We start from the raw sequence: 23067 nt of genomic DNA, 5'->3' as shown, positions 1-23067 counted from the left end.
CCTATTTTTAGGCTTCAACCTACACGATTAACCTATGCTGTTATATGCCCTGAAGAGCACAACTCATACCAGGCTGATATATAAAGCAGCTCATGGTAATCATGCTGCCAAAATCTCTATCACTTTCAGGTGTGTGATGGGATAGTTCATATTTTCTGCATCTCAAAGGTATGATGCTGGGGAGCTGCTGTAAGAGTCAATGCTGTGATTTTGCATTGGTGAATGTTTCCCTTTCAAAGCAGAGGAATTTCAGTTGTTTTCTAGCTTACACTTCTGAAGCTGTAGAGGAAAATGAAAATTTATGTCTCTGCAATGTCACTGAGTATGACACAAAGCTGCAATGTCGCTGTTCACACAAGCGTCATGCATGGTCTCCTGTGCTGATCAGTGGATTTGAGTACTGCTATACTGTGTTTTGAAATGCACAGTTCAAAAGTAGTTTGTTTACTGCTCCTTGCAGTAAACAAACTTGACAGTAATCTACAAAAAAAAAAAAGTCTCTATGTCAATTGCTCATTACTTTCAATGGGATGAAGGCAACAGAATGGAATTCTGCTTTCAGAAAAGAGTCTTTTTTGTAGGGATGCTGTATACAGTCACCCTGGTTGTTTAGAAGTCATCATTCATAGAGGACGGAAAGAATGCAGCAGTCAGAGAAGCTTGAGAATGCATAGGAGCAGAGGTGCAATGCCTATGTTAAATTCCAGTCAGAGCAAGTTCTTTCTGAGCTGGAGCAGATATTGGCCTATAGGTGTTCCAGAACAAGGAAAAATGAGACAAATTATTGATATGGTGTCCTATATGGCAGCAAGGACAGGCTGATGTGCCTGTGGCTTTTTTCTTGTGTTTGAAGTAAGTTTTAAAGTTATATTTTTATTTAGAGGCATTGTGAGATAAATAGACTTGTCTGAATTGGCACACAAGAACCCAAAGTTGTGTCAGGCAAGAGCAAGGACAGTGGCTGATCTCCCTCTCTCGCCCTTGCGCAGTTGCAGTATCATTTCTTGCCTTCATTGTAATACAGCACTCTAATATCAAGTGGTGGGGGAACAGGAAAATGAGAAAACACAAGAGAAAGAAGGAGGTCACATAATACTTTACCAACACATTACAGAAATGGGAAAAATAGTAAGAAAAAAATAGATATATTCAACTTTTGAATTAATTTCACTGGTCAGCTTCTGTTATGTACATAGGCAGTCTAAAACTGGAAATCAGCACAGGAACTGAAGGGGGAGCAGACCAGCTAGTTTAGAGTGGGGAGAAGCAACAGCAGCAAACAGACCTGAAGCATGAATAGCCCATGCAATGCACTGGAGTGCAGAAGACCCTGTGCCAGCACCAACTATTTCTGTCAGGTATCCAGGAAATAACTCATTCAGACCTATTGACAACACCTCTTTGCTTTGGCAAAGCTTCAGGGAACACTGACCCAAGACAAATAAGGAAAACAAAGACAATATATGACAAAGCAAAGGGCTGGTATTGATCTGGGCTCCCAGCACTGTAAGAGCCCATGCCAGACAGCCAAACCACGAGGAAGATTCCAGTGCTTCTGCCCTTCAGGAGGCTCTCCCCAGTGCTGGGGACTGAGGCTGAAGGCTAGTGTACAACACAAAACCTCAGTCTTGTTCTGAGTGGTTTTTAAGCTCAGCTGGCTTGGTAGGTGCCTTCTAGCTACTGGAACCCTGCTGAGGATGTGTCTTGCGTGGCTGTCCTGTCAGTGGTATGACTTTCACCATGCTAAGCCTTCCTTCTCCTGCAGAGCTCCTCTACACTCTCACAATCTGGTTTACAAAATCCCTCCCATTCACCTCGAGCAAGTACTGTCTCCCAGCCCACTGCTACCACCTCCTCTCACATCCACGGTCTCCTCCTGGCCACTTCTCATGCTTGTGGAAACCTGTGTGTGCCTCTGGTGGGTAATGCCACCAGAGCAGGTCAGCTCCTTTGGCCCCTGACAAAGCAGCATGCCCCAGGAGAACAAGGTTACGTACTAGGCCTCACATACAAAGATTTCACAGACACCTTCCCTTGGGGTTCCACTGCCATGCACTGCCCAGGCCTTACACCTGAGCTCCCAGAAAGGCTGGGCTCTGACTCACCAGGGCCTCCACGATCATCCCCCGGAGTGCTTCCTTGGTCCAAATTAGAGAAAACCACATCTTCCCACTGCTGGTGTACAGCGTGGCTACACGATGGTAGAGAGCAGGCTAGTGTAGACAGGCTCCTGCAGCCAAAGGCCGCGCCCCCAAGGCAGGAAGACCCTCAGGGACCTCCCCTTTGGTCTGCAGACCAGCTGAATGCAGTCAGGGCTACTGGAAGAGGGAGTTGGTGAGGCCAGAGCCAGGAGCCAGGCTACACTGAGATTCCTAAAACACCTGGGGGAACTGATGATCTCGTTGCTGGCAGGTGCAATTTATCCCAGCTTGCCTGCAGTGCCAGTTTCCCTGTCAGGGTTGAACCTACTGCCAGGCTCTTTGGAAGACGAGGACTAGTACACTTAAAGATGAGAAGTTCCTTCATTTCCCAAAGAGAGCCCTAGACATGAGGCTGCCTCCTTGCCTGGGTCCCCATATCTGAAGTAAATCACCCTAATCCTAAACATGGCCAGCCCACACAGCACAGAAAAGGCCAGACACACAATGCAAGCCTGTGCCAGGGTATAGCACTGCTGCTCCCCAGCTAAGACAGGGAGGATGGCTGTGGATAGGTGTGTGAGCCGGCACGGACAGCATGCAGTAACAACCACAAAAACACAGATGAAATGCACAGTAAATTTATTTCCATTACCTCACCAACCAGGGAATCCTCAAAGCAGGACCCAGGCAGAGGCACACAAACAGGGATGCCAGCACTGTGGAGTCTAGTCCATGCTCAAGGATCACCAAATCTGCTATTTTCACATGTATATCAGGGATTATTGCAGGAACAGTTTACCATTGAGATTTGATCTTTACCACAGCAAAGCAGGAATGTCAAGCATGTTCAATAGGGTGGTTCTAAGTCTAGCACAGGCCTATGTTATATAAAGACAGATGTACCACTTACCAAACATACAAGACTAAACAACAATTAGTATAGGTGGTTTTCTACACTTCACCTGCAAGACATTTGAGTGTATTTACAATCCTCCTTGCCAATCTTCCTTTATTTTCCCAAAATCAGTTATAAGGCCACTGGGGCAGCTCTGCTAAAGCTCTGCAGATCTTGTCTGAGCATCTCTGAAGAGCAGTTTCAGATCTGTCTTGACTTTTTCCTTGGTCTCAATGCTGCAGGAGTTTCCTTTGGCACAGAGTACCTCCAAACTCCAACTTAGGCTAGTTTGTATGGCTGGCAGGGTGCTCTAACCTATGCCCACACTGTGACGCAAAGCATCTGTGAGTATAATACCTGAAAAATGATACTAGCACATTTGTGGTTTACTGCTAGTTTGCTATTGCCTCAGGGAAAACCTAGGTGTGGTCAAAAGGATATGTTTACAAAAGATGACAATGGAGGATGTGGCTTTGAGATATCCTGAGATTTATGAGATATATATATGCCTATGTCTCTGGCTCTCTCAGCCTTTTCATTCAAATGTGGCAGGGTCAAAAAGAAACAGGATTGTGTTAATTATTGCAGAATATTTGCATATTAACTTCTCTTTTTTTCTGAAAGAAAAGGGGTTCCTGAAGGAAGAGTGATCTCAAAGGATCAGCTTTCTCTAAAACCAGGATCTGTTTATTATGGGGATTAAAGCCACAGAACCTAAGGTATGTGGAGAAGAGTTGAAGGAAGCAGATGGTACATGAAAGCTGTAGTAGGTTCAAGATGGCATAACAATGCAGCAACATCATGCTGTAAAGGTGTCCTGGTCCAACACACCCGTCATACACCACCCTGCTTGTTACTTGTCAATGTCTTTTCTTGAGCAGTTCTGGTTATTCAGCTCTATTTGAAGGTCTAATGGCATGAAATCTCTGAAGCTGTGTACCATTCACTCATATCCCCAGCTTCCCTCTCTTTTTGTTCTGGGATCACTTTCTGTGAAAGGAAAAGATGTAGCATGGACACTCAGTTGACATGTCAAAGACTTTTCCATACACTGCTATCTTTCTCATTTAGCCCTTCCCTCTAATGGAGTACTGGTACCCAGACTTTGTACTGGGCAAGGTAAGGGGAGACAAAGAGACCATTATGGAACCTGGCAGGACTGGCCAGGTGTAATCTAGAGCTGGCTCCTGTCATTGGGGAGGCAGGGTTGACCTATGGATCCCAACCCTGTGGGAGGAACAGAGCTGCAGGTGGCAATGTAAGGTACTCCACAAGTTGCCCCTTCGATAGTTCCAGAAATGGAACATCTCACCTGCACATCTGACCAGAACACGTGTTGCAATAGGCATTATCATCTCCTCCCATTTCCACTGAATAAACAGACAACAGCAGGCCACCAGTTCCTTATTACTTTATGGAGCTTACGTATTCAGCAATCAGTAACCCTGGTACCACTGGCATGTCACAAACACCACACATAGTATGAGCCATGGGGTGCCACCCCATGATTCACCAGTACAGCAGGAAAGGCATGCCAAGCCTCGAGTATTTAGGCATGGCTGGCTCCAGTCCTGGGGACAGCTGCCTCCCTGCAGCAGCAAGCACAGCACTCACTGCTCTGCTGGGCTCCACATTGGGGGAGGCTGTGAGGGCCAAGGAGAAGGTGCAGACATGACTGTATTTTGGGGAGTGGACAGGCTGCCACAGCAAGCTGCCAACATCATCACGGCAGGAGGGGCTGGCTCCAGTTGGGGTCAAGCTTTCAGGGCCCATCCTGCTCTCAGGGTTGGTGGGTTTCTTTGGGGGTCTGAATCACTCTCACCATATCCCCACCGGCACACAGGATGGCCCTGGGCACGCAGGCACATGCCTGGTGCACTGCAATACCATGAGGTGAGCAAAGGTGACCCACACAGTGACCAAGCCTAACCTAGCGCAACAGTAGGACAGTGCAGGACTGCCATGTCAGAATTTTTATTAATAAAAAAGTTACAATAACTTACTCCCTTTATCACACAAAGGGCTCAGTATAAAGAGCTCTGGCCTCCTAAGGTAACACAGGGAAGTGAGAGGTGGGTACTTCTCTCTTATCCTCCAGGACAGCAGCCTTCTCCTGTCCCCAAGGGGAAGTGTGGCCAACAAAGGAGCCACAGGCCAACAGGGCCCTTGCCACAGGCCCGACCCAGGAACAACCTTTTGCCCCTGCTTGCAGCTGGTTCACAGGTAGCACAGAACAACACAGGGCACAGATGCCGAGTCTACAGAGACATGGGGGACTGGAAGCAAGAGGATGTGCAAGCTCTAGTGGAGGAGGAGAGAGAAGTGTCTTCCTCTTTCCATAATGCTGAGGAGTCTGTGGAGCACAAAAAGTGAAGCAGCAGGACAGTGGCTGCTTACAGGCGGGGAGAGGTGGGGCTGGCTGGAAGTAGCCTTGCCTGCCCAGCTGCTGCCTCATACAAGGTCTAGCCTGACAGAGGCAGGGGGCCAGCTGTAGCTACTTGTCACACTCCAGATCCTGGGCCCCCTCAGCACCCTGGTAGTGCATCTCACAGAATTCCTGAATGCGACTGCAGGCCTCCAAGATCATCTCCTCGGGCACGGTGGTCACTACGCGGAAGAAGTTTGGGTACTCAAAGCACTGAAATGAGAAGAGATGGAGCTGGCAGATTACCTGGGATAGTGCCAGTTTTAGAGCCCTGCCTTGGCACCATGAGCTGCATCAGCACATGAATACAGTCAGTGCAGAAGAGGAGGGCTTGGTTCTTGCTGCCTTAGACCATTTTTCCTGTTGCAAGCAAATCTCCCATCTCCATCAGTGTAGACATGATGCTGTGAGGGGGACAGGCCAGAGGACTTTGTGTGAACTGTGCAGACCAGACTGTGCAGGGAATGGGCTGAAAGGAGTTAGCAAAGGAGAGGGCTGGAGAATATTTAAGGCCCTGTCCATATTCAATGTTGGAAGTGAATGCAAGGCACAGATGTTCTCAGCCTTCCCTGTGTCTGGAGGGGTGAGGGACTGGAAAGACTGAGGAAAGGAACACAGGTGGGAGCACTCCTCTGACGGAGCACCTTCAGCAAGGAAGTGTGGGGTATATGGATTTCAGGGATACAGCTCTGCCAGGCTGAGAAATACTGGGCAAGTCTGGAGTTGGGAGGATCCTGGCAGCCTGACTGAGGGCTGTTAGTGAGCCAGAGACTGCCACACACAGCACGGGGAGCTGACAGCCAGCTCCTACACGCTATTACATTACTATGGACACTTGCATGCACAACTCCCAGCCTGTCCTCAGAGCTCAGGGATGCAAACCCCTACAGTTTCTCCCACCCTGCTTTGACCTCGCAGCTCCTTGGGGCTCTCAGTGTTAGGCTCACCGTGGCTGGCAAGCAGAACACAGACTGCTCCGAGATGAGTCGCTCAGTGAACTCCACATCATTTTCAAACTCCGGAAAATGCTCCATCTCTATCTCAACCTGCAGCAGAGGGATGTAACATGGCGATCAAGGGCACCAAAACTATCTACAGTGTCCTTGTTTACATATATGGCCCAGTGACTTCCCAGTCAAGAGCAACTGTCTGCCCTCAATTTTTGCTTATGATTTGGGCTGCCTGAGAGAAACGTATAAAAAAACCAAAACCTGGGCTTCTGAAAAAGCCTTCATTAACTACCTCAAGATGGAATTTCAGTTAAATGCTGCTTCAATAAAAAAACACCTGATAGAAAAGACATGGTAACCAATTAGAAGTGAAAAGGAATAAATAAGACATCGAGACAAAGCTTGGTAGAGAACTCAATATGCATTAATAATTCTGTCATGAAAGAAAAAAAACTAATGCTTTGGTTTAAAATAAAAAGAAAGAAATATAGCAAGGTCTAGAATATTATGAGAAAAATAAATCCTTGTAGGATGATATAATTGGTAAAATGACACGAAAATGGTAAAATCATCAATAAATATTTCTTTTTTGTATTTGGAAAGAAGGCAGCTGTCCATCTCTCACATAAAGACACTGCTATTCTGGCCATTTGTTTATAGAATCCCAGAATGGTTTGGATTGGAAGGGACCTTAAAGCTCATTTAGTTCAATGCTTCCACTACGGGCATGACTGCCACCCACTAGATCAGCTTGTTCAGGGCCTCATCCAGACTGACCTTTACAACCAAAGAAGATTTTTAAAATCTCATGAAAATATTCTTAAACTGGTAATTTGAGAGATACTTTGCAGACATAAGTTCTGAAAGAGCTAGTAGAAAATAAAAATAAACACGTGATTTAATTAGAAATAAACGGCCAGCCACTGCAGAAATACGATAAATGGGAAAGAATCTTAGAGCTGTGCCTCTACCTAAAAAGCATAAGCAAAATGACCTATGTAGCTCTGAGTGAAATTTGAAACAGGGTCAAGTGATAAGGATTTTTCTATAGAAATGAGTGAGACATATACTGCAGTATTGTCCAGTTCAGAGTCCACATTTTAAGAGTGAATGAAAAACTGGAGACATTATGAAATGGAACAAAATAAAAGGAAAAAAATTCAAATGTGTCAAAGTGTCATAAATTTCTCAACTGAGCTTGATTAGATGAAGAAGGAAATTTTAGCACATTATAAACTTTAAAGCAAACAGGCATAGGAAAAGGCAGAAGAAAAGGCAACACCACAGGCAGAAGACAGGCATGCTAGTATGAAGAAGGCTCCATCTTCTACAGGAGGTATGATATTCTGCCTTGTTTTATAATAGGGGCCTCCAATTGCCAGCAGGCTTCATATCCAGGTGATATGGATCTTGAAAAATCATGGAGTTCTGTGCAGAAGCAAGTGGGTTAAGTGCACTGGCCTCTGCTCTGTGAGCAGTTAACAGCATATCCTGGCCTTCTAAGGTGACCAAAGGATGCATTTACGGCACAGGGCAATTTGAAAATGCACAGTAAACGGAGACCTGCTGGCAAGTACCAATCTGAAACATTGACTAGCTCTGGCAAGCAGACCCTAGTGTGAGTGTTGGCAATCCTCACTTACCATCAGGTACATGGCTCCAGCAGGCCTGACAGGCTGAAGGCCAGGGATAGCTGATAAGGCAGCATAACAAAGGTCAGCATTAGACTGAAAAGCAAGAAGGAAAAATTTCAAAACAGGAGAAAGTCTAGAAAACAGGTCAATGATTGGAAGCCAAATTCTGGACTGGGACTATGAACAGGTTTGCCTACTGTAAATAAAGGGACAACAAATGCAAACAGAATGGGAGATCATGGCCTTGAGTGCAGCAGGTGTTACTGAGCTGAGCTCAGAAAGTCAGTGCCAAACTCCATCCCCTGATGGAGGGATGCAGAGGTAGGCTGCCTGAACGTTACCACAGTCATTACTTCTGCCCATTGCAATGTCTCCCGCTGGAATCTGATCTGTTGAGTCATCCTAATCACAGACAAAACTGCACTTCCAAGTGAGGAGGAGGGGAGGAAGAATGATGAACTAAAGAGAAAGGACTCCCTCCAAACAATTTGTGAACAGCCCTTCTTGATCTATAACAGCCTGTTTACCTTGAGGATGCTTAGGGTGTTGTGATAGAACTCAGGTGGTGTTCGGTGCAAGATACGCTCCAGCGCTCCTTGGACAATTGTACAGGGTCCTAGGATCCTCTGACTCAGTCTCACAAGGCCGTCTCTGATCTGACAAAACATAGTTTTTGCAGCTTAGATTATGCTTCCCTAAAGGAAAGGAACAGCTCCAAGGCTCACTTCCTGTATTTCTACAGCTGTTCACACCCTTCTCTTCAGTGAGCATACAAAGTACTAAAGAACATTTGTTTGACTATATGCCAGGTTTAGCAGACTATTTACAGTGTCATTCTCTGTTCCTCCATTGCAGATTGAAATGCCAACAGAGACAACTTTTGGAGCTTCCCAATCTGACTCAAACCAGGCTGGAATATAGATAATACAAGTAAAGCCAGAGCTGTTCCAAATACAACTTTGCATTTCCCTTTGCTTTGTGCCCACATTCCACACTTTCAAAGCCAGGTAAGGACAATCAATATTAGCTTTTCTGCTCACTCATTTGGTCCTCTCTTCTCCCTCTTCCTCTGCAGAGAGCCTTCTAGGTGGAAAGGTCACTGCAGTAGATGGTTGTCCTTGTAACACTGCTGAAAAATAGCCAGATAAAGTACTGGCAGCACTGCAAGGTGCTTTATTCTTACTTTTAAGAGAAACCATGTAAGAGCACATAGACACCACACATGGACTCCACGTGCCTGATAAGCCATGCAATACTTTCAGTGCACACTGGAGCTCTCTGAGAAGTTAGAAGCACAGAAAAAGGACAAGGCATACATTAATGAGCAGGAGAGACACAGAGTGAGTTACAGTGTAGATGTGGGTAGAAGACCATGTCTGGGAGCAGATGGAGTAAGGACGGGACATGAAAGAGGGGGAGAAAAGCAGGTAAGCACGACTGGGTGACACCTACATGAGACCAAAAGTACCTGCCTGTACTTTTAGTAGTTAAAGACCTGGTGATCCACATACTGAAGACTCTGCAAGTCTGTTGCCATGACAGCAACACATTGGTTCTCACCTCATTACCAAAGATGTCTCTCCTGTCATGAATTAGGATCCAGCCCATCCGCCAGCCAGGGACTAGCCATCGCTTTGCCAAGCCTCCGCAGGACAGGACTGGCACATTGGTGCTGAGAGTTGCAATGGGTTCATACTTGCAGTCAGCGAATACCTATGACCAGAGACTGTGTTAGGGCTGTCCCTGCCTCCTACTGTGAGCATGGGTGTGAGCAAGAGGCTTAGCAAGAAGGGATGCAGGGAAGTGATGGGAAACCGATGGTGAAAACTTCCAGCTTCAAAGTATGAACATGGTAAGTGCACAGGCATAAAAGAAAGCTGTTTGGGAAGTGGAAGGGAGCTGGACAGGAGAGGCTCCCCTAGGACTGTGCCCCAAAGGACTGGGAGCTCCAGGCACAGACTCAAGCCCAGGTAAGTGAGCTGTCCCTCACCTCTAGAGACCTGGCTGCCAAGGCCAAGGATTAGTACATCAAAAGGGACAGGCAGCATTGTGAGTGGAAAGGACTGCAGGGGATGCTCACCATGTCTCCGTAGATCTCATCGGCCAGGATGGGCACACACTGTCTTGATGCCACTGTGGAAGAGAGGGCATTCAGCCTGGCCACCTGCATCCTCCATGGGAACAGACTTGCCCTTTGCTGCAAAGCCTGGCAGAGCTCTGAGGGAAGCTCTGTCTCAGGTCACAGGGTCCCTATCTTCCTCCTACAGACTGTTCATTTGGAGAGCCTGACCACTGGAGATCCCTGCCCTGACTGAGCCTAGTTATGCTCCAGTTGGTGGGGACTGGCAGCACAGCCCTCCCTGTCAGGACAAGGAAGCACAGGGCTCCTGTGAACACTCCCAGTGCAGAGCCAGAGGGAGAAAAATGAGCAGTCCAAGTCACACAGAGCTCTTGAGGAAGACACATGGTCTGCATGTGATAAGACAGCACCTCCACACTGAGCAAGCCCTCATTCCTGAGGTGGAGTCAGTCAGAAGCAAAGCCTTTGGCCATGGTGTTGCAGTGATTGAGACACGAGCAATGGGGGCAGACACTAGACTGCAACCATGCCCCAGGCCCCAGAAACACACAGGCAGGCTCACCTGCCAGGATCTCCTGGAGGTGGCTCTTGCTGAACACAGAGCCACAGGGGTTTGATGGGTTGTTCACAATGAGGCAAGCTGTTTTCTCATCCACCAAAGACTCCAAGTGCTCCAAATCAATTTCCCAGGCCTTCTCTGGCTAGTGAAGTGAAGAGAAAGGGAAGTAAAAGCTGAGGAACTGACTTGACACACAAGGTCAGGTGTGCCAGGGCACCCAGGTTATTCTGCCACTTCCCAGGCAGAGCCAGGGTATTTCTGAGAGGAGAAATGTCAGGGTTGCCCCTTCCAGGCCTGCCACTACTTACCAAGAGATTATAGAGTTTGACCTCTATCCCCAAAGACAATGCCAGAGTCTTGTAGAGGGAGAAGCCAGGCCGTGGCACCAGAATGTTCTGGCCTGGGTTGGCCAGCACTGCCAAGGCAAGCTCTATGGCCTGGCTGCAGCCACTTGTTAAGATGACATCCTGCAAAAAGCACAGAGAGGTCAGTGGGAAGCACAGCCACTCTGAAGTACTCTGGACACACAGGAGTGACATAACATCCAGGCTCAGCTCTGCCAGGGAGAGCTTCTCAGCCAAAAAAGACAGTGCCAGGACCTGACTGAAAGCAGGGAAACTTCAGCTGGTGAAAAGAAAAACCTCCTCCTGGGGAGGATGGAGGTGAAGGGCTCCAGGAAGGGATGAGAGCAGCAGGAGGCCACCTTGGGACAAGGTGATTTGACTAGCCTTTAGTCGCATAACTGGGCAGGCAGGGAGAGCTGGGGTAGGGCCCCCGTGGTCTGCAGGCAGCAGCACCCTGTCTGCACTGCAGTGGGAGTGCCTTGGCTGGGCACCAGTACCTGGGCCTTCAGCGGTGCCTCCGGGCAGTTGTAGTACGCAGCCACAGCTTCCCGGCAGGAATGGTAGCCTGAGGAAAGATGAGTCATACATGGAAAGGGGGTTTTTACAGATTCCTTCCTTCTTGTTACCAGTACAAGGCTCACAGCTGCTGCCCAGCTGGGGAAAGCCCATTTGGTGGCAGAGACTGTCCTACCTCAGGCCAAGCACCATGCAGCCCCAAGGCTGGGCCAAGGGGTGGATGGCCAAGAGCAAGGACAAACCTTGGGCAGGGAGGCAAACTCAGACCCCAGTATGTCCCAGGGACAGAACTGACAGGAGCAGAGTGGAAGGTAGCCAGAGAGTTTTCTGAGCCAGAGGAAGCCGAGGCATGGCTTTCATTTTTTAGTGATGCCACTCTATGCCAGATCTATGCTCTGTGCATGCTTTTGGCACTAACTTCACGTGTGCCAAAAGATGGTGTCAGTGAAGTCAGGGAGCCCAAGAGAACTCCTGGTTAAGGCAGATCAGAAAGGAGCTTGGCTATGACCCATGGCAGGGACACACAGTACCCAAGCTCTTCTAGGTTCTTGATATCCTGTCTGCCCCAATGGCTGGGGCAGCAAACAACTTCTGCAGGATCTCCGAGCCTCAAACAGCCCACGCAGGAGAGAGCACACAGGTGTATCTGGGGGATACACTTACCTGTGTGTTCATGTGACTGTTGGTGAGAACAACTGTAGGGTGCTAATGGAAAGATGTCTGTGGGCTCCATATACCTGCTGTGGGGTAGAACCTGGCATATGACTTCATCCAACTCTCACAGGATGAGCTTTGTCAACTTACCAACAGATGGAGCATAACCATTGTACTGTCCTGAGTCCAAAACCTCCTTCACAGCCCGTGTGACCTCATCATTTGTGGGAAGGTTTCCAAAGACTGTCGGGTCTCCTTTTCAAAGATCAAAAAAACAGTAAAGTTCTCGCTGATCTGTGACAGGCACAGAGCTGTGTGGTTGTCTGACCTATCCCTTGGTGTTCACACAAACTTTGTGCTTCAGAGCCCTGTCATCTGTCAGCCACACAGTTGATCCAAATACCTGGAGGCTTCAGCCACAGGACTATGCTCACCTAAGGATAAGGAGATCATGGCTTTCTTTGGGTTGGGTTCCACCTTCATGCTGTCTACAATGGCTCGGATGGGATTGAAAGTCTTCTTTGACATTTCAGAAGCTCTGACAGCCCATCTTGGCTTCCGACCTTTCACCTTCCCCGGTGATATGGTGTTCCCTGTGTTCTTGAGATGAACATCTAGCACAGGGGCATGATCTCCATGGCCATTCACTTGGATCAGGTACGAGTCCATCCTGAGAGCTGTCAGTGCAAAGTGAATTTCCTGGGCTTAGTTAACACATGTCAAACAAGGAATCTTGTCTAGGGATGCATTTTGGGATGCAGCCCATAAGTAAAACGTCCAAAAGCTGTAGACACTACTTACTGCCTATGGACAAAGCAGCAGCAGCAGCAAGTAGGGCCCTATTTGGTGCCAGGATGTAGTGAAACCCCATGCATAAGTGAGAGAGCAATACAGTGGGAAAGATTAGGGCATTTCTGCGCGTTAGCTGCACCCCTGCATGGTAGACCTCCTGCACTGAGAAGGAAAAAGCCACGCTAAAGCCAGAAGCCAAGAATTAGCAGCATGTTGTAGTCACTGCTTGACTGCAGATTCAATAGTCCACTGACAGAAGGACCAGGCCACCCACTTTCTACCCCCAGCTATCAACTTGTACACCTCAACCTGCAAACACTAGGGCTGGCCCACTATGTGTGTTCATATGTAGTATGATCCTCCAGTCTACAGACAGAAATGCAGCACTACAAATCAAATATCAGATGCCAAGAAGGTAGTTCTTCTTCAGCGTTATCAGGATGTACTGGGCAGTGGCAGGATAAAGGTTAGACACTTCTGTCGGCAGAGAACAGCCCAGCCCAGAGAGCCTAGAGCAAAAGGCAATGCTTAGGAAATGGAGCAAGACTGGTATGGCCAAGAGGGAAATCCAGAAGGGACCACTGCCCCAAAGAGTCTGTAGTTCAACCTGAGTAAAAAGCAACGCACAGCAGAGGAACAGCTGCCTCCAAGGCCCAGAAATGGACACAGAAGTGACTTACACATCCCAGCATGTTATACCCAGAACACAAGCTAGATCAGGCAGAAAAAGCCTAACTTACAAACTGATGATGACTCAGGGATTTCCACCTGCAGCTTAGGGATAGGGCACTGAAGAGGCAGATCTCCTGAGCCACAGAGTCTGTTCTTGCTAATACTGGCACACTACCTTGTAATCCTGCCACAAACTGCTTATTCTGTCCTATTTCTCTGCGCCACTGAAAAGCAAGTCAGTAAACAGTGGCACTTTCCTGATGGTAGTTGCATAGCCCCACACTCGCAGATACAGCACAGCTCCCCTTCCTTGATGCAGAGACTGAGTCAGGAGGGCTGTAGTGTTACTTGGTTCACACAGGATTTTCTATCTGAACAATTTTCTCACTGTTTCAGTGAAGTTTGCACCTAGAGATGCCCCATGCTGCCGCAGTTACTCTACCAGCAATGCATTAGGCCATTTATAGCAACCCAGGCTGATCTAACAGGGTCACAAAGCAAGACTTCAGCTTTTCTGCTGAAACCTTCTGCATTTCCTTTCCATCAGAAGAAAGTCAGCTGAAGAAATATACAGCAGGGCTGCACAAAAAACTGAGTCTAGAAATGAGCCACGTATCTCAATTCAACTGCTGGGCTGTGTCCGAAATACACAGTCTATCCTAGCAGAGCCCTTACACCACCCTGCAACATGGCTCTTCTAAAAAGAGGAGCTGTAGACACAGGCACAATAGATATTTCCAGTGTAGGCAGCCAGGGAAGAACTCCCCACTACCCACCTGAAAGAAGCAAGGCACCAGAACACAGCACCTTACCTTCTACAGCACAGACAGGGACACACCAACAAGTCTGGGGGTCCAGTCCCTAGTTTTCATCCAGGACAAATCCCCTTGAGAGGAAAGTCCTGTGAATTTTTGCCCATGAAATAATCCCCAAAACTGGGCGTTGAGAGTGAATCATTTAGCCATTGGCCCACAGAGAGGGCTGCTCTCCCCACCCAAAAATGACCTCTCCTCCCCTTTGCAATTGTAGTCACTTCAAACACCTGGAACATGGCTCTGCATTAACTCTTTCTGGGGGCAGCCTAAGGACACAGCTTGGTTTCCTGGCATGCCTAGGCTGCCATCCTTTGTCACCACTTTCCTCAGTCTGCAAACACTGCTGGGGGCAAATCTAGAGAGTCCAGGTATTCCAGCACTAGTACCTTGTAATTCACCGAGCCTGGATTGATGGACCGTAAAGCTTGAGGAGGCTATCGGTCTGTCCTGACCTAAGAGTTTCTGGGATCCCAGTGCACCAGCTGACAAACACCAGCTTGTGGCTGCATTACAATGGATTACAATTGGGAGGCATCTTCCTCAATAAACTAAAGGGAAGAAAGCACTCCCCTAACCAGTGCTTTGGAGGCACCAGGACCTGAAGGATTAAAGTAAGCTCAAGTTGTCATTGGTTTGGAGGTTTTTTCCTTTTTGGTTTTTTTTTGTTTTGTTTTGTTTTTTTGTTTTTTTTGTTTTTTGGTTTTTTTGGGGGGGGGGGTGTTGTTTTGTTTTGTGTGGTTTTTTGGGGTTTTTTTGGCAGCCAGCAGAAATTATGCAATTCTTCCCTCTTTGATGGCATTGCAAACCATAGATGATACCGTTCCCAGAAGGCCACTTTTGCTTAGCAATGTGAACCTATGACTTCCTGCCTCAATTCCTCCATGGCTAGGATAAATGAGAGACATCTTGCACTCTTCCTGCCTTTTAAGGGCTGCTCCAAGTCTTCCCTTATTGCCATGGCAGCAAGTGGCCAGAGACTGAAGAGTTGCTCAGGGACAAGACGGACTTGCCAGCCTTCGAGCAAACAGACTGCTGATGCCTTCAGTGCAGAGGCCAGTGGTCACTGTGAATTTTACCTGTTTATACCTGCATCCGAGTTGGAGGACACATTCAACCCATGCTCACTACACAACCATCAGTGAGGCTGCGGCTCCCCAGGTGACATGAGTAGCCCCTTCCCTCAGTGCTGTAGCTGGGCTGGCCCTGCTGGGGAGCCATGACCTGCTGTTGACCACAGTATTGCAATGGGCACTTCTGAGGCCACAATGGGGGCCAAGGATTCAGGGCTGGAGACAGGTTGGAAGGCAGTGGAGCGTGCTCAGCAGGTCTAGCCAGGACCCTTAGCCCCAGACTGGAGGGCAGACTTCTCATTGCAACAAGCCCCAAGGCCTTTGGATAAGGAATAGTACCTTTCAAAACACTTTCACAGAGCAACATCTTGTATTGAAGCTGTTTGGACTGTCTTCTGCTGAAGGCTGCACAATTTCTTTCTTCTTTTGACTGAAACCCGACATGAGTAACCTTTGGAAGTTTATGCAGGTCCTCTCCTGGGTTATTTTCTCACTTCCCTCAGCTAGCCCCATCTCTTGCCATGCTGCAGCCCTGGCAGGGTTAAACACGGCATTGGGAGGCCTCAAGGACGATGCTGTATGTTCTGCCTAGCAACAATCCCCAAAGTGACGCAACTGGAGCCCTACCCGTCATACTGCACACAGCAGTGCGGTTCAGGGAAGGCCACAGTGGAAGTCTGTTGCCAAGGTGGGGAAAAATGTGGCTCTGGAGACATAGGAGGCTCAGTTACATAATGTTGAGAACCTGGTGAGAAGCAGGGTGGGGACAGAAGTATACAACTGCATCTGTGGGTTTCTCCTGCTATTACAATGCCCTTCTCCTCTCACTGAATGTCTCCAGTCCTCCTCCAGACACTTTCACATGGGGTATGCAATCCCTATCCTCCCACCCCTTGTTGTGCAGTGTTTCACTGGACAAAAGCATAAACACACAACTCAGCAATTAGTGTTCTAGAAATATGGCCAAGCCATCCTTCTGTGGTGCGGTGAAAGAGGCAGCCATACCCTGCAGGATGCACTTCTGCCAGCAAGGCTGCCATTTCTCTTCACTGTCAGGCCCCTATGCTCCCCAGCAACATCCCACCCCACTCACTTGCCTCCACCCTCTGTAGTTTGTTTCTCTGTCCCAGCAGGTCAACATCACAGGTATCTTGTGCATACCTCTTCAGCTCCCTCTTTCTTGTGTAGCTTGAGCAATTGATTTTTATCTCTTCCCACTGGAAGGAGAAACTAGTGACAACTTCAGCATTTTTTTATGGTACTGTCTTTCTCTGGTACCAAGGATCCCAGAGTCCCATTTCTGTGAGCAGAGGTGAAGCCAGTAAAACCAAGCAATTTGGCTTCCAGACTGAGCTGCAGACACAAGTGGGACTGACAAACAGCTGCTTGAGGAGAGCACAGGCTCAAGCATTGCTGCACTGACAAACCTGTCTCTGTCAGACTGCAGGTAGGTCATACACAAGGACAGTTTTGCCAATTCAGGGTGCACTGGGAGGTGCAGGGACAGACACCCAACTAGTACTCTGCATAAAAATCCACCAGGGTCGGTACCAAATCACTTCACTTGTTCCCCCTCCCCCCAAAAATTTTTTTTTGCTTTAATTTCCAGCAATTTATGTCTATTCCTTTCAGCAGACTGCAGGCTCTGACCACTGTGGTGCTGGGATTGTACAGAGTCCAGCAGGTACAGGAGCCTTTGCTTGCTCAGCCTGGGCACTGGGTCCATAGCCAGCACATTGACAGACACTGAGTGCACTCCAGGTTTGTGGGGAGTTGGAAGCACCAGTGAGCTACAGGCCCAACAGCCACGATGAAAGACTTGCTATTCCTGTTACAGATGCTGAGAAGAATGTTCCACAAAGTGTGAGTGTTGCTGGTTCCGGAGTACAGGCACAGTGAAAGAAAACATCTTGTCCAGACTTGTGTCTGTTTACATCCAGGTAAATATTATCCAGGTAAGTGAATATTCTGTGTTTGACTTACAACTTCAGAGACTTGAGCTGTTGCATGGTATGTCATAGCAGCTGTCCTCCAATGGCCTTGCAGCCACTGGGACAGTGACCAGCGAACGGGGGTGGTGCGGAAAGAGGCACAGTGGCTTTGTGGGGTGAGATGACACTGTGCGCTTACAGAGGGTGGCGTGGGCAGCACCGGCACTTCCTTCTCACAAGCACACAGACAGGCTAGCCTTCTCATGACTGAATTATGTGATGGAAACCTACCATCTTCTGACTAATCCACTCCTGCAATAACTGTTCATCTCCTTATAAAATGGTGGAGTTGGAGTGTGTGTGAGAAACATTGAGGGTGCCTAAAATAAATCCCTTTTGCTTCAAGCTAAGCTCTCTGTGTTCTGACCACACCAACAGCAAACAGAGTGAATAAAGTATTTCCTGCTCTTGACAAGAGATTTTTACAAGTTTGCAAGTTGTCTAGACACCTCTCTATTAACAAGCTTGCAAGCTGTTAACAGATGCTTGTTTTTTGAAATGAGATGTCTGTGATCAATCTTTTTCTCACAGGTTGTATTTCTAGATATTTCTTTTGCTTTCTTCTGAATCCCCTCCAGCTGATCCACTCGCCTCTGGAAACACAGTGTGCAAGACTGGGGCCAAGCCAGTCTGAAGTGGGGGCAGAAGAATTTCTTCACACGTCCTACATGTGACATTCCTGTTCATACCCCCTAGAAATGTTAGTTTTTTCGCAACAGGATGACATTGTGGACTTGAGTTCAGTTTGTCATTCACAGTAACCTCCAGTTCTTTTCTACAGTACTGCTCTATCGTCACTATGCTGCACTCATTGTCCCTGTGATTATTTATTTATGTGGGACAGTCAATAAATCTGGTGTGGTGTTCAGCAGTGATTGTGCTGCAGCTCCCAGCTGCCTCAAACTGGAGACATATGAGGCAGTTCTTTACTTGCTCCTACCACTTTACCCTCCAAGTTCCCAGGGAGGGCACTGAACCAGGTCAGAGCTCTTGGTCCATGGCAAGCCAAACCACATCATTCCTCCCTTTAGCACAGCAATGATACCAGAAGTAGCCAGAAACAAAGAAGCCAAAAATAATAATAATAAAAAATTACAAAGAGAAGCCTAAACAGTGGAGAAGATTAATACTGGTATCCTCAACTTCCTATTGCTCTGTTCTGCTGACTGGTATTTGTTGCAGTGAAAACAGGAACCCAGAAGATGATGCTGAGTTCAGCTACAGTACTTTGATCAGGAGTGAAGTGACACAAAGTATTTTTAAGATTTCTCATTATAGCAACAGAAATTTAAAAAGATTGACTCACTTCTGTGGTATCTTGAAGCTCATACTTCACTTTTTAGCAGCAAACACTCTAGTAAAACACTGAACACATCTCCAACAGAGCAATACTTCCTGCCTCTGTCTTTGAACAAGTAAATCACAGACAAATCCAAAGAAAGCTTTATCTCAGTTTATTGGATGACCAGCAGCAACACTCTGCATAAGAAACACTTATTTCATCCCTTCTTGTGACTCATGATTATTCAGCTTAGTTCTTCATGTCCCTTTCAGTCAAAAGCTCTACTAAGAAAAATGGCACTGTGCGTGACCCTGAAAGTTCACAAAGGGTTGCTAAAATTTTTAAACCCATCCAGCAAGGAGGCCTGCTTTCTGGCACGTCAACATGAGTGATGCAACATATGCTGATGAAAGGTTGTGTGCAATAGCCTCACAGCTGAGCACCTGCACTATCTCCAGACTGCTCGTCCTAAGCTCCCTATGGATTCTCCATTTTCTAACTTTGCACACAATTTCTGTCCCCTCTGTATGACCTGGGCTTTGAAACAATGGTTCTTTTGTTTTCCTTCTCTCTTACTTCAACCTAAGTAAATTCTAAGATGCATTTTCAGATCTCCAGAACTTTGTGAAATCAGGTGAAGTGTTGAGGAGAGTGTTTTCCCACAGTGCTGAGGTGCAGTTTTTTGGCTTTTCACCATATAAGTCTATAGAGTTATTGCTGTTGCTCCTGTAGAGACAGAAGGGCGAAACAGTCTGTTGCCACCAGCCTTGCAGATGGAGGAAATGTATTTCTGCATTTTAGAGACAAATTTGGAATGTGTGCCTCTCATGGCACATATTCAGGTACTGTGTCTGAGACTTTACAGTGTAACTGTTTTCCCAAAAATGTGTTTTCCTAAATGTAATGAAAGTATTTCTTTGCAATTCTTTTGCTGTAAAAGCAAAGAGCTTTTACAGACAGTGTTTAGTCAAACTCTTGAATAAAAGCATTTGCCTGAATGTGGAGTTTTCTGTATTTTCAAATTGTCCTGCTGTCCTTACTTTTCTCCCTTTTCTGAATCAGCTCTGCCCTTACCAGTCCTGAGAAATGCTGACGCTTGTACGGGTGAGATCCTGACTTGCCTTTGCTCCAGCCATCACCAATAACCACAGGAATAATTCATCACCTCCTCTGCTGGAAGGTGATGGTTGCTGTGCTAAGGGGTCTCCTCCCTCCAGGATGGGAGGACAGACGGAGGGCAGCAGGACATTATCATCAGAAAAAAGGTCCCATCATATAGTCTGAAGTGGCCTCCGGCAAAAAGACACAAAAGGGTCTACTTCATTCTGTATGGCTAAATATAAAATAACATATCTAAAGAAAATTACCTGATCATGGTCCGCCAAGGGCTGAACTGGAATCTCACAGCTGCACTGCAGGACAGCTCCCACGGTGTTAGTGACTGTATCTGGAGACACAGGCTCTGTGCTGGCGCAGCTGGAGAAGCAACAAAATGCTGTGCATTGCCAGGACAAGACAGACAGTTGCTCTGCTGATGTAAACTGCCAGCGCACTTGTGTCTTGAGTGCTGCATAGAGGTGCAATCACTGCTTCGCAGGATGGGTTTAGGGGAGCTAGGGCAGGCCCAGAGAAGCTGGGAGTGGGTTTGCATAAGAAACAGAGAGGCACGGATGAAGTTTACAGAGGCACGAGGTGGCAGAAAAACTGAATTAAGAACACTCACCAAAACTCACAGCACAGGAAAAGGCAGAACTTGTACAATTGTGAAAATTTAGTTAGATAAATTTAGTCAGTTTCCAGTGGATTCTAACAAGCATGTTCTGTGGTAGGTGAGAAACCTCGAGACGTTATCGCCACAAGGGGCTGCGGGGACCGTGTCCGTGGAAGCGAAGGGGAGCGGGCACACATCCCAGTAGCTGGTGAACCCTGCGCAGGTGCCGCAAAACCGCGCACCTGCGCCGAGGAGCTGAGCACCTTCAGGCGGGGCAGGGCCTAGCCCGGTCGGAGCTTCCACCACTTTAGAGAAGTGGCAGCGGGGCGGAGGCGAGCGGACGAGACGGAGTTCACCGCGCCGGCGGTTCCCCGGGGCGGCCCGGCCCGGCCCCCCGGCCCCAGCGCCGGCGGAGCGGGGCCGCGCCGGGCCATGGCGGAGCGGAGCTGCCCCCGTGCCGCGCGGGGGGAACGTGCCGGGGCGGGCAGGCGGTGAGGGCAGCGGGCGGTGAGGGCAGCGGGCGGTGAGGGCAGCGGGCGGTGAGGGCAGCGGGCGCTGAGGGCAGCGGGGGCCGAGGGCAGCGGGCGGTGAGGGCAGCGGGCGGTGAGGGCAGCGGGCGCCGAGGGCAGCGGGCGCCGAGGGCAGCGGGCGGTGAGGGCAGCGGGCGCCGAGGGCAGCGGGCGCCGAGGGCAGCGGGCGGTGAGGGCAGCGCGAGGGCTCCGGGTCGCCGCCGGGGCTGAGCGGACCGGGCTGGCGGCGGCGAGGGGCCTGGACGGGTCACTGCCATCCCTGCCATCATCTCTCCTTAGCGCCGTAGCCGCACCAGAGGCAGAGGGGCCGCGAGGAAGCCGCACCGTGCCGGGGTCGCTGGAGCGCCGCCACTGCCTGTACCTGCACACGGGCCGGGGTGAGCGCGGCCGGCGGGATCCGCTCCCTCTGTCCTGCGGAGCGCAGCGGCTGGCCCGGCTCCCTCCCGGGCGCTCCTCTGCGGCCGCAGACTCACCTCGGCCTCCCCTCCAGCCTGCTGCCAGATGGTGGAGGTTCTGCTCGCCGTCCTGATCCTGGTCTGCAGCTCCGTGTCCTGTGGCTCGGCGGGAGGATACACCGGCCTCCCCGCCCTGGGGGGCATCTACTACTACCAGTACGGCGGGGCCTACAGCGGCTTCGGCGGAGCGGAGGGGGAACGAGCCCAGCAGCTTGACCAACGTTTCTACCTACTGAAGCTGCCCATTGCAAGGGCAGCGATGGTCGTGGGAGGGTGTCTCCTGGTCTTCCCTTGTGTTCTAATTTTGGTTAGTGTTCTGCAGGTCCCGTGGCACTTCCCAGCATGGCTGCTGATTGAATGCACCTTGTACATAGTGATTGCAGTTAGCACTGTGCCTGCTCTGTACTATTTCCTCCATTCTCTGCTGAGCGTTTATAATTCATCAGTGTGCAAAGAGAGAGAGCAGCTTTATCAGAGCAAAGGCTATCAGGGCTTCTGGTGCAGCCTGCATGGGGCAGAGATTGCTGCTGGCCTACTGGGCTGCATGGCTGCCATGGCATACCTGCTCAGTGCAGGCCTAGCTGTCAGAGATTACAGGACGGTTCATGAACAGAAACAGAAGCCACTGCAATTATAAGAACTTTCAAATGATTCTTCCACTCCAGTAATAGTCTTGATTTTTGCCAGTCTTACTGAGATGAAGCAGTATACTTTCCTTTCTTCTGGACAGCACAGCCTTAATGCTACAGAACACTCACCAAGCTAGCATAGCTCTAAATATGGTAGAGTTAGGTTACCCGTAACTTGAATTTGCATTATTGAGTTATTAGTGGCTCAAAGCTGATGCAATGGATTGTCTCGGCCTCATAGGCAGCCCTTCCATCCCACTCTCAGGTGCCCTCTTCTCCAGTGAGGCCTTGCCACAAGTACTGCCACTACATGCTTTTGTCAATGAACAGCTTTTTGTAGCTGAAACTGTCTACAAAAGGCATGTGACTCTGCTGAGAAAAGAGCTCTTAAAAACAAGTGACTGAGGCCCATGGTTGTGACAATTAAATGTTGCTTCCTTGTAGGTCTCTTGGAATTAACAGACCACTGTGAACATGACATTTACAAAGCCATGAAAATATCCTGAAAAAACCTCTCAAACTCAGTCAAAGTTGTGATAAAATGCCTTTTCAAACTCCTGGAGAGGGTGCATTTATGTATGAAATGGTCTTTTTATATGACTTGTATACAAGAGTTTTGCCTAAAAAAAGAGTTTTGCTCCTAATTTTTTTTTTAGAAAAACTTATAGGAAATTTAACTGGGAAAAGTAGCACTAGAATCACCAACTCATGTCTTAAAATAAAATGCCACTTCAGAGCAGTGTCCACTGTGTGCATTGTTCATATAAGGATGGAACCGCTGTAGTTTCACAGATGAGTTCTGCCCATATTAAAAAAAAAACTAAACATACTAGAAACATGCTTTGCCTTATATGTAGCTCTTCTTTCACTGGCACCAGTGACCAAATCCTCACAATTACCAAAACCATGGAACACTATTGAA

At 48.4% G+C, this 23067-nt stretch overlaps 2 protein-coding genes across 3 annotated transcripts; one reads left to right on the top strand and one right to left on the bottom strand.

The window, feature by feature from the left end:
* Positions 1–2763: 2763 nt before the first annotated feature.
* TAT (tyrosine aminotransferase) lies at positions 2764–14610 on the bottom strand. 2 transcript variants are annotated; one of them, XM_063168279.1, is made up of 12 exons: positions 14475–14610; positions 12633–12875; positions 12349–12450; positions 11526–11593; positions 10993–11151; positions 10688–10826; positions 10126–10178; positions 9606–9758; positions 8573–8701; positions 8055–8138; positions 6409–6507; positions 2764–5674 (listed from the first exon to the last, which is right to left on the bottom strand). In XM_063168279.1, exons 2-12 carry the CDS (start codon positions 12865–12867, stop codon positions 5531–5533), a joined length of 1365 nt encoding a protein of 454 aa, XP_063024349.1. In that variant the 5' UTR covers positions 12868–12875; positions 14475–14610; the 3' UTR covers positions 2764–5530. The 2 variants fall into 2 exon arrangements, with proteins under 2 accessions (XP_063024349.1, XP_063024348.1); XM_063168278.1 differs by having other exon boundaries at positions 12349–12453; positions 14475–14609.
* Positions 14611–15742: 1132 nt separating this feature from the next.
* On the top strand, positions 15743–22884 carry MARVELD3 (MARVEL domain containing 3). The gene is given in 5 exon segments (XM_063167590.1): positions 15743–15773; positions 17416–17502; positions 20650–21022; positions 21341–21507; positions 21510–22884. Coding segments are annotated over 5 exon segments (1302 nt in total). The 3' UTR covers positions 22154–22884.
* Positions 22885–23067: the final 183 nt, after the last annotated feature.

The sequence above is a fragment of the Melospiza melodia genome, chromosome 13 (genome assembly GCF_035770615.1).
Source record: "Melospiza melodia melodia isolate bMelMel2 chromosome 13, bMelMel2.pri, whole genome shotgun sequence".
NCBI classification, from domain to species: domain Eukaryota; kingdom Metazoa; phylum Chordata; class Aves; order Passeriformes; family Passerellidae; genus Melospiza; species Melospiza melodia.
The sequence above is the reverse complement of the archived record's forward strand: the minus strand, read 5'-3'. Positions and strand labels throughout refer to the sequence as shown.

Bases quoted from the DNA above. Each gene is read 5' to 3' on its own strand.
- TAT (XM_063168278.1), bottom strand. From the start codon at position 12,867: ATGGACTCGTACCTGATCCAAGTGAATGGCCATGGAGATCATGCCCCT. The intron at 12,454-12,632 runs GTGAGCATAGTC...ATCTTTGAAAAG, and splicing joins CATGATCTCCTTATCCTTAG to GAGACCCGACAGTCTTTGGA. The intron at 8,139-8,572 runs GTAAACAGGCTG...CTTGCTTTTCAG, and splicing joins ACACCCTAAGCATCCTCAAG to TCTAATGCTGACCTTTGTTA.